The following is an 11,021-nucleotide window of genomic DNA, read 5'->3' as shown; positions in this document are numbered from 1 at the left end:
GAAAGCGAAGCGTTGCCTTTAAATTTTTTTTGCCAGCAACTGACGCGCTAGTCTTTCGGCTTCATTCCGCCCTTACAGAAGATGGCGCCTAGTGGTCTGCGCATGCTCCTTGGCGACCTGACGCCGCGCACCGCGACTCGGGGTCGCGCACGTAAGTCGCTGCCGTTGGCTGACTTCCGGTGGTGCCGACGCCGAGTTTCCGCGGGCTCAGGCCGGCTGGTGAGCTTACCGGGTCTTGTGCTGTGGGGCGGGAAGATGCTGTGGGAGCTGGACGTCCCGGCGAAGCGTGTCCGGGCTGAGGGCGTCCGGGTCTGAGGGCTGGGGCGGGGTCGGGTCTGAGGGCGGGCGCGGGTCTGGCGCCGGGTGCGTGACAGAAGGTAGAGTCGTGAGGGGGTCTTGCTGGGAGTGGGGACTTGGGCCAGGGCTCTTCGCTGAGGGCAACAGCGCAGTTAGGATCCCTTTTTGAAATCTGTTTCCAGGAGGGGCCCGGCCGGGGCTGCCTCTGGATTCGCGTTCATTCGCTGTTGGTCTGACTCCAGTGTCCAAAGCGGGTGTGTGTGTGTGTGTGAGGGGGGCGCCCCTTAGAGCTGCTGTGTTTTCGGTGCCTGGAGCCCAGACCTGTGCGCTGCTGACTGGACGGTGGCTGCGCCTTTCTTCCCCTTTCCCCTTTCTCCCTCCTTTTCTGGGCCTCAGTAATTCGTCTGTGAAATGCAGGACTCGCCTACGCTGCCCCCTCACCCACGCACCACCCTCCCTCACAGGGGTCAGCGGAACCTTCACGTGTTTATGGAGCTGTAATTACCGAGATGAGGGCATCGTTGATGGGGGGTTGGGGGGAGACCTTTCCTGGTGTCCCGGGGAAACTGCGTTAGGGAGGCTCAGGACTGACCGTGTTGTTCAGACTCTTTGCCGTTAGAAAGAACTCTGTTTGGCTGCCCTCTGGTCCGTGTTTTCATCTAGTGCCCTGATAGCTGGGCGTTCAGACCGTCATTGGACATTGTCGGTGACGAAGACTCGCTGTCATACCCGGCAGCTTGTTCTAGTCTTGGACCTATTTTATCAAGTAAAGGTTTTTTTTTTTGGGGGGTAGAAAGATGCAGTTAGTTTCCACATGATGCTTAACTCTTGGTCTGAATGTTGCACAGGAATAAGCACTGAGTAGGAAATTCATACCCTCTTTTGTTCATTCATTTATTCAGGGAACGTTCATTGAGCCTCTACTATAGGGCAGATGCTGCTGAGTCGTAGGACAGGTTGAAAGAGTCGTTCTCTTGAAAAAGTGCATCGTTTTGGGGAGAGAGGAGATGGGGAGACGACAAGAAGCAATCACAAAAGTGCTGCGTACTATCAAGGAGATTTGCGAATAGGTGCTATAATAACATGAAAGCAAATACTCTCCCGTTTAGGTTAGCGTTGCCTTCAAAATGTGATAGTTGGAATTGACGGCGAGAGTCCAGAAGTAACACTATAGAGAACAGTCGGAATCTCTCTTGCTTTCAACACGAAATTTCTGTTAACATGGCCTAACCTCTTCACACAGCCACACTTTGCTTTTGGGTTGTTTCTGTTAATGGAAATACCCCTTTATGGAAACAACAGCAGAAGACATTTACTATCTATTGACATTACTATCTAATGATGCAAGTGCTGTTTTTATTTTATGGCTGAAGAAAGTGAGATTCAGGTTAGGTGACTTACACAAGGTCACAAAGCTGGAGAGAAGCTGACTCGGGAAACAAATCCAGACAGTTTGACTCCCAGTTTGCTCTCAGGATCACGCTATTCTATCCTCCTGATGGTAATAATAATAACTAACACGTACTGTGTAATTATAACAGCTCTATGAGGTAGCAACGATTATTTTTTACAGTTGAGGAAACAGGTTTAGAGAGGTGACGTCCCTTGGCCAAGGTAACTTACTAACCTGCGGTAGAGTTAGGATTTCAACTCAGGCTCTAACTGCGGTCTCTCAACTCTCACCTAACGGGAGATTGTGCACTTGGTGTGAAAAAGGTGCGAGGAAATCCTATTATCGTAATTAACACGAGGGTGGTAAGAAGCTGCTTTTACCCTTTCAGGATGGAACCAAAGTAGGACTTTAAAAATGTTGCCTAGTAAGAAGAGAAGAACTGCGGTGACAGAATCCCCACATCATCAGGGCAACCAGGAGGGAGATGACTTAGCCCCAGAGTCGGCCGTGAAACCAGACTCGGACCAGGTGAAAGACTTGGGGTCCGTGTCTGTGTCCTGGGGTCCAAGTCACGGCAGAGCAGCTGGCCTTGAAGTCCAGTCTGTGCCGGCTGCAGGACAGCAGCTGGGTGTGGACGGTCCGTCTTTGAGCTCTAGGGAACTCAGCCAGGACACAAGTGCACTCGTTCCGGAAGCTGTTGATGCGGCCACCTCTAAGGGACTCACCGTCCCGTCCTCGGAGTCCTCCCAGCCCCTTGCTACACACATGGGGAAAGAAAACCTCCAGGCCACTGGCTCAAGGAGAGGGAAGAAAGTGACGCTCAGGCCCAAGGCAGTTACCCAAGAAGACAGAGGTGATCGTCCTATGACAAAGGAGCCTTTTGCAGGGGAAGCCAGTGAGGAAGTGAAGGAGGAAGGAGGTAAGAGATGCCAGGTCCTCAGGCCATGTTTTCCTCGTGTCTGCACGCTCGGCTTTGCCTCGACAGGATACGTGTTTCTGCCAGCGGTGCCGATTTGGTTTGGAATTAGAACTGCGGTCTTCCTATGGGTCAGCAGTGAACTTGGGGAATGGGTGGAGACTTTCTTCTCCCCTCTCATTCCTTAGCTGCTCCTCTGGGTTTGTTTCTTTCTCGTATCCTGTCGTGTCCAGAGGGGAACTATGTGTGGCCACTTAGTTGTGACTTGGTGGGTGTCCGTGAACTGGGGCTTGTGGAGGAGAGACACTACCTGGGACATGGGGAAAGGCTCTGCAGAGGTGACAGAACCCTCAGAGATGACAGAATGGTGGCATGGGCAGGCATGGGCCACGGACAGTCTGCAGAGGCAGGGGAGGATGGCGACATGGTTAGAAGTGAGACATGGCTTCAGAGCAGGAGGCCGTGTTTAGGTTGTGAAGGGCTTTGCTTTTCATACTCACGTATTTGAACTTTTCCTGGACTTAGTGGTTGCTAAGAGCATAAAAGAAGCAGGAGGCGTAGTTGTGACCTCAGGAAGCTTGTAGTGCAGTTGGAAAGACAGGACATAGACACACAATTCATTTGGAGCAGGTAAGACAGTAAGTACGTGATCAAGTGCTGGAGAGTGTGGTGCAGCTCACGAGGGCTTTTGAAATTGGAACTTGAAGGATCGCTAGGTTCTGATGGATCGTGGGGAAGGCGTGGAAGTGGAAGAGCACGTGCTGCAAACGTGTGGGGTGCTGTGTTTGTGGGGAAGTGTGGCGGCTTCAATCACTCAGAGCCTTGCTGTTGTTCCCTTGAGGGCTTATAAAGGATCGGAATGGGTGCTGACAATAAAGACAGAGAAGAAAGGACGTATCTTAGAGACATGACAAAGGCAGAATGTGGCTCAGAGACCGACCAGTACCATTAGACATACCTGGATTGGGGCTGGTGAAGCAGCCTTCTTCCGGGGAAGGTATGTGAGGGGCTGAAAATGAGTTCAGCTCTGGGTATGTGGAGTATGAGGTGACACTGGGGCCCTCAAGGGGCAACAAATTCGAGATTGAAGTTTGGAAAGAGGTAGGACTAGACATGTTCCAAGCGTTAGTGGTGGTGGTTCTTCATGGAAAGGAGTGTGGAGGGAGAAGGTAGCCTTGGGTTGATGAAGATTCCAGAGAAGGAAGGACAGAGGCGACAGTAAGAGTCAAGGAGGGAGGAGGATTTTAAGAGCAAAGCACTTTATTTAAGAGCGAGGGATGCGGCATAGTGTATGCATCGTTAATGGTTACCTGACGAAAAGGACTGGAGCAAGATGCCAGTTTCCACAGCAGAGGGTGACAGGACGGCAAAGTGTGAAGCCGTGTTTGTGATTCTTCCAGGAAAACCTCAGCTGCATCCTGGAGGGGAGATGCCGTTGCCGCCATCAGGCAGCCACGCTGCCCGACCAGGAGCCCAGCCTCGGAAAGCAGCTCGGCCGGATGTGGGTGCCTGCCCTGAAGGAAAGCCCCTCGGGGCTGCAGCTCACCGAGCTGAGGAGGAGGCAGAGGATGACGGACTCTTTATTCCAATGGGTAGGCTTTCCTTTTCTGTCCTTTTTTTTTTTTAAATTAAAAACCGCTATTGAAGTATAATATGCAGAAAACGGTGCCTGTCCTAAGACATCCAAGTTCACTGAGTTTCCAGAGATTGAATGTTATGAGTACCCCAAAGTCCGCCCTTTTCAGTTATTACCAGCACCCTACCCACGGGCCACCGGTCCCTCCCTCCAGCCGCATGGACCGGCTCCTCGGTTTTGTGCTTTACGTGAATGGAATCATACGTTTTGTGACTGCCTTTTCCCACTCAGCATTATGTTTATGACATCGGTCCACACTATGTGCTTGCAGGTGACTCATTTTATTGCTCTGCAGTATTCTGTTGTTTGAATATTCTGCATTTTCTTTATCCATTCAATTCTGAACGGGCGGGCGTGCGGAAAGTTTCCAGGTGTGGGCGGCCGTGAGTGGTGCTGCTGTGGACGGTCCCGCGCAGACCTTCGGGCGAACACGTGCGCTCGCTGTCTCCGCTGGCTGGAATCGGCCGGTTGTAGGACTCGGCCGCCTGAAAACTGCTTTGTTTATTGTGAAATATAGTGCATACAAGCACGTGAGGAGAGCCTGCTTTATTCGATTTAACACATGGTTTTAAAGTGCGTGCCCGTGGATCGTACCGCCAATGCTAGCGCTCCATTACTGTGGAGGGCGCAGGTGGTGATGGGGGCAGCCACGTCTGGCTTCTGAACCTGGGGGAAGGTGTTCCGAACCCCTCCATTACGTATGGCAGTAGTTATGGGCTGTTTCTATATTGTATCAGTTTAAGAAAACACTTTTCCTAGTTTTTGGACAGTTTTACCATATATTGAGTTTTGTTAAATGCTTTTTTTTTTTTTTAATCTCTATTAAGATGATACGGTTTTTCTCCTGTATTGTGTTAATGTGAAGGGTTATATTGATTCTTAATGTCAGCTTTATTAAGATAACTTATATGCAATAAAATTTATGTAGTGAGTTCTGAAAAATGTGTAACTACCACCACGGTCAGTGTATGGAACACTTTCCTCGCGCCCCCCCCCACCCGAGTTCCCTCTTTCCCCCTTGCAGCCCTCCGTGTTCAGCCTTTGGCAGCCTCTGATCTCATTTCTGTTCTTATAGTTTTGTTCCACACTGTCATGTATACCTATGGTGTCACAGCACATGTAGCCTTTTGCATCTGGTGTCTTTCACTTAGTGTAATGCTTCTGAGATCCATTCACGTTCCGCTTCGTTGCTCAGTAGCATTTTATTGCATTGAGATACCACAGTCTGTTTATTTGTTCACCAGCTGAAGGGCATCTGGGTTGTTTGCAGTTTCTGCCTGTGTGACTAAAGTTGCTGTCACATATAGGCCTTTGATGGACCTAAGTTTTTCGTTTTCCTTGGGTAAATAAGTAGGAGTGTCATTGCTGGGGCTTATGGTAAATGTATGTTTCACTTGATAGAAACTGCCAAACTGTTTTCCAAAGTGACTGCACCACTTTGTGTTCCCACCAGCGTGTGTGAGATTTACAGTTGATCCTGATCCTTGCCAGCCGTTGTCAGACTTTTCAGTTTTATTCGTTCTAGTAGGTGTATTTCTCTGAGGTTTTCACTCGTATTTCCCTAATGAATAGTGATATGGAGCATATTTTCTGTGTTTATTTGCCATGTGTGGATTTTTTTGGTGAAATGTTTGTTCACGATTCTGTTGTTTGCCTTATTCCTTTTGTAATTACTACATAACTTGCAGGAGATACTTTGAAACTGCACATACCCTGTTTCTCTTCAAAGTTTTAACCACTAATTTTTAACATCCCTTGGATCGCCTGGATCAGTTTTATGGTGTTGTTTAATGGTGATTTTCAATTTCTCTCATTCCTTTGACATTTATTAATGGGAATTTTTCTGTAAAGAAGAGCTGTCCCTTGTCCCTCATTTATTTATGCGTTTATTCAATTTTTATGAGTATGGACTCGTGGATATTTATTTTATTATTTGAGTTATAGTGCAATACTGTCATTATTTATTTTGCTCAAATTGTTTCAGCGTTAGTCCTGGGGAACTGCTTTAGGTTTTACTTTTATGGGCTATGCCTTTGGTGTCATAATAAGGAGCTCAGCCTAATGCAGTGTCACCAAGTTGTTGTTTTTCCTGTTTTCTTCTAGCAGTTGCTTAGTTTTGCATATTACATTTAAGTATGCGATCCATTTTGAATTAATATTTGTATAATGTGAGGCATATTTGAGATTTATTTATTTGCATACGGATGTACAGTTGTTTCAGCCTGTTTGTTGGAAAGATTCCCTTTTCCATTGAGTTACTGTTGCACCTATATGCAAAAATCATTTGACCGTATCTGTGGGGGTCTTTTCTGGACTCTACTCTGGCCCATTGATCTGTGTCTGACCTTCCCCCCCAAAACCACACAGTTTTGATTACTGACTTTATAGGAAGTCTTTCAATCAGGTAGTCTGCGTCTTCAACTTTGTTCTTTTCTTTTTAAAACTTATTTATTTAAGTGTGTTTTTCTAGGACCCATTAGCTCCAAGTCAAGTAGTTGTTTCAGTCTAGTTGTGGAGGGCGCAGCTCACAGTGGCCCATGTGGGGATCGAACTGGCAACCTTGTTAAGAGCACCACGCTCTAACCTGCTGAGCCAGCCGGTTGCCCCAAAAAGGCAATTTTTAGTGGCTCGGTAACAGTCTGGTGTAGGGATGTACCAATGTTCAGTTAACTGTTCCTTTAACATTGGACATTTAGCAGTTTTCTGTGTTTTTGGTAAAATAATTAATGTTCAAATTAATAACTTAATTATTCATTCTTCCAGTGTCTTTGCATGTCTAACTATTTCCATAAGAAGAATTATTGCATTGAAAGTTAACAAATTCTTGATATATAGTCACAAGTGCAAAAGCAATTGTTTGAAGTTACTAATAATTTTTCACTGAGTAAATACTGCCAGGGTGCAGCTTGAAGGTTATGAAGTCTTTTAAACAGACAAGGTCAACTTGATATTAATCGTCTTTAATCCCTTGTTTTCAGACAGAAGCTGACCAAAAATATCAGATGGGAGCCTCATTTTGGAGTTGCGTGATAATCTTACCAGATTCTAATAATCAAGAAGTTTTTCTTAGGGTGGCCAGTTAGTTAGCTCAGTTGGTGAGAGTGCGTTGCTACTGACACCAAGGTTGCTGGTTTGATCCCCGCATGGGCCACTGTGAGCTGCGCCCTCCTTTAAAAAAAAAGTTTTTCTTTTTGTCTGGTTGTATATGTATTCCTTTCTTGTAGAGTAGCGACATTTTGTCCCTTTTTTATTTATATAGTTCAGAGTAGAGTTTTTGTTGATTTGCTCTGTGTTTTTCTCTTTTCTAGACTGAATAGTATTATAATAGACATTTTATTTGTAATTTGTTTCATTGGTTACACAGCGTGTGTGTGTGTGTGTGTAAAATTTTGCTTAATCTCCATGGCATCCCTGATGGGCAAATATCTGTATTTACAAAAGAAAAAAATGGGGCTCTATTGCCAAGGTAACCCAGAACGGGGCCACAAACCCAGGGTTTCCGATGTACTATCTGTAGAGTGCTGGTTAATACTGCAGATTCTAGAGCGGGAGTGCTTGGCTTCCAAACATGGCTGTCATTACTAGCTTTTGGGAAAGTTTCTTACCTCTGCCTCAGTTTATTCATCTGTACAGTGGGGACAAGAATAGTCCCTACGTCATAAGGTTGCTGTGAGAGACAAGTGAATTAATACGTATAATGTGTGTAGAAGACTGACATGAGATAAGTATTCAGTGAGTGTTAGAGATTGTTACGGTGACAGTTCTGCCATCTCCGTCACGACCACCTCAAAGTCGACTTGGATGTCCAGGCCAGACAGCAGCGGCTTGTTTTTCTTTCTGGGAGCAGTTGTTTGGAGATTCTGGTGATGTTCTTGGTTTGTTTGCAGAGGAGCAAGACAATGAAGAAAGTGAGAAACGGCAGAAGAAGAAGAAGGGGACCAAGCGGAAGCGAGACGGGAAGGGTCAGGAAGAAGGGGCGTGTGACCTGAAGCTGGACGACGTGCTGGACCGCACCCTGGAGGACGGCGCCAAGCAGCACAACCTGACGGCCGTCAACGTGCGGAACATCCTCCACGTGAGTAAGACGGAGAGCTCGGGAAGCAAATGAGAATGGCCCGGAAGTTCCCGACTCCTGCCTGGTATGTGACTGACTCGTTTTGTGAGGACCCGGGGCAGAACATTTCACATTCCAAGATAGCTTTCTCTTTACACTCAGCACGAGTTTGGAATCTGAACACACGGTAAAGAACTTAACTGGGAAGGTAAACTGTCCCTCTGCTTCCTTCCACTGGTTTGAATGTTCAGTGTATTGTTTAGCACATTCAGGACTAACGTTCACACTGGATTTACCCTTTCGTGGGTTAACAGTTTGCAGTACTTTGCACATATGCAAATACTGTTCTTTGATATGTAGCAACACAGCTATTTACAAAGCCTTTGTTGTTTATTACTGTTTCTCTTAAGCATCTAGTACCTCACTGATCTCTCTTTATGTGAGCCATTCCTGTTCCCCAAAGCAGCTAATGAGGTTGGCCTGTTCGCTGCTGCAGTGTTTGGAGCTGTGTGCTTTTGTCCACAACTTGCTTCTTTGCTTTCAGTTCCCTTGCATCCCCCCAATCTGAAGCTGTTTGAGTATCTAGCAGAATTACAGAGACATGAGTATTATCTAGAAGACACATCTTTGTTGCATAAAGTGAAATTTTATCTTTCTCCAGGAAGTAATCACAAATGAACACGTGGTAGCGATGATGAAAGCAGCCATCAGTGAGACGGAAGATATGCCGATGTTTGTGAGTAATCCGTTTGTCACGGAGCAGAGCTCCCTGTAAACTGGCGATGTGGGGCAGGTCTCTGGGGGCTCTGTAAATAGTCTGACAGTTGGGGGCCAGGGCAGCGTCTCAAAACCCAAGGATCACACGATGATTTTTATTGACTCGTTTCTTCTCGTTTTCCCCTCCTTAGGAGCCCAAAATGACACGCTCTAAACTTAAGGAAGTGGTGGAAAAAGGAGTGGTAGGTGTTATTTTTTATTTGTTTAGCTTGGTAAATAACCTCTAATCATAAGTTATTTATAGGGAAAAAAATACAGGAAAGATTTATTGTTTGCCTGGGTTTACCTCCTTAAAGAAGGATTTTCGCAAGGCTCATAATACCAGCATGGGCCAGGGAGCTGTGTCCTACACAACTAGACTGAGAAACAACCGCTTGCACTGGAGGGGGAGGTGGAGGCGGAAGAAGGGGGGGGAAAGGATTTGTAAAAGACAAGTAGACACGGAATATATGAAACCATTATCAGAGTTTATTTTTATTTTAATTCATGTGAAATTATTCCTTTTTGGAGGTACTAGATAGAGAACCATTTAGAATGGTTGAAAGCAGTGAGAGGTCAGATTTTTTATTGCTGTTCTAAGATATGTGCAACGTGTTTAGAGTGTGTTTTTCCAAGTGTGTCCAAAGGGACCACTTGGGTTGAGATCACCGTGGTGTGGGGTCCCTCAGGAGTGCCCACTACCAGTGCACGTTCTTGGGCTCACCCCAGACCTAGGAGTCGGGGCCCGTGGGTGGGCAGGGGACTGTGCATCGGTGAAAATGTGCTCGTTCCTTCCTTTGCACATGGAAGTACGAGAACCACGTCACTTCGGAAGCATCCTGGTGCGTGTCATATCCCGTTTAGCAAGCACCTGTCCTGTGTGTGCTTACCTTCTGTGGCCAGGCCGGCGATAGTTCGGAGGGGGCCTGTTCTGTCTCTGATAGGAAGGAAGATGGACCCCAAATGCATGTTGTCGTTTCCGTCAGTCTGTCCAGTTCCGTTCCTTGCTACCTAATAGAGGAAATAAGTCTGTTCCTCTTCCATACAACTTTTCCTCTAGTTGAAGAAAGCTAGTATGTTTTTTTGTAACATTCTTTCTTGCTAGACATTCCCATTTTTTATTGGTCTTTATGTGACAAGGCTTTGAATACCTTCACCAATCAGCCCCATTTCTTCTGAATGTGCCTAGTTTGTCAAAACTGTGGCTAACGTGGAATCTACTGCCCAGATGTGGTTCAACTAATACGAGTGAGGTTATCCCTTCAGTGTTCCAGATACCGTATTTCTCTTAATGTGGCCTAAGGTTGCACTGGCTTTTTTTTTGACAGCCACATCATTTTCTTTTGTGTAATTGACTAACTGGTTGCATAAACTGAAATCGTCTTTCTCCAGGGAGTACACAAATGGACATGTCGCAATGATGAAAGCAGCCATCAGTGAGACAGAGGTTGTATGTCTCTCTGACATACAGAGTATAAGTAACATTAATTCCATATTTGATTTGGAAAAAAAGACCGAGGAGATCCACTGCAGGCTCTGGATTCTGTTTCCCAGCCCTGAATACAGGTGTAGAGAAGTTGGACAACCGAAGACTCTAGTTCATGTGGGAGAGCAAGGATTAGGGTTCAGGCCTCCTGTGCCTTACAGCTTAATAGACTGACTCCAGCGCACTTCCCGGTGGGTGTGGCAGTAGGGAAACTGACTGGTTCAGAAAGACACGGGAAGAGGTGTGGACCTGAGTCACATCAGCGCCTGTCCCCCCTACTGGCCTCCCTGCGCAGAGCGAGATAAAAGGCCGGAACGCGGCAGGGCTGAGATGTGGGGAACCCGAGCTCCTTGTAGACACAGTCCAGCCTTGGATTCTGTTCATGAGAGGATTCTGATCGGGTCAAAAGGAAGTGGTCAAGAAATTATGCCCCACAGTGGCATTTGTTAGCAGTGCGTGGGAGCTTTAAAAAATTCTTTATAA

The 11,021-nt window shown here is 46.6% G+C and overlaps 1 protein-coding gene across 4 annotated transcripts in view; it reads left to right on the top strand.

The window, feature by feature from the left end:
• The first annotated feature begins 66 nt into the window (after positions 1-66).
• The window catches only part of GON4L (gon-4 like), a 43,950-nt gene continuing 32,995 nt past the window's right edge, over positions 67-11,021 (top strand). The window contains exons 1-6 of one of the 4 annotated variants that reach the window (XM_019711100.2): positions 67-219; positions 2,079-2,609; positions 4,007-4,198; positions 8,130-8,317; positions 8,958-9,032; positions 9,205-9,255. In XM_019711100.2, the coding sequence (XP_019566659.2) occupies positions 2,105-2,609; positions 4,007-4,198; positions 8,130-8,317; positions 8,958-9,032; positions 9,205-9,255 (1,011 nt within the window). In that variant the 5' untranslated portion in view covers positions 67-219; positions 2,079-2,104. Of the gene's footprint in view, positions 220-360; positions 378-2,078; positions 2,610-4,006; positions 4,199-8,129; positions 8,318-8,957; positions 9,033-9,204; positions 9,256-11,021 lie in introns of those variants that run through there. The other 3 variants (XM_074318860.1, XM_019711099.2, XM_019711102.2) reach the window with 3 other exon arrangements.

This window comes from Rhinolophus sinicus, linkage group LG14 (assembly GCF_036562045.2).
Source record: "Rhinolophus sinicus isolate RSC01 linkage group LG14, ASM3656204v1, whole genome shotgun sequence".
Classification (NCBI taxonomy): domain Eukaryota; kingdom Metazoa; phylum Chordata; class Mammalia; order Chiroptera; family Rhinolophidae; genus Rhinolophus; species Rhinolophus sinicus.
The sequence above is the reverse complement of the archived record's forward strand: the minus strand, read 5'-3'. Positions and strand labels throughout refer to the sequence as shown.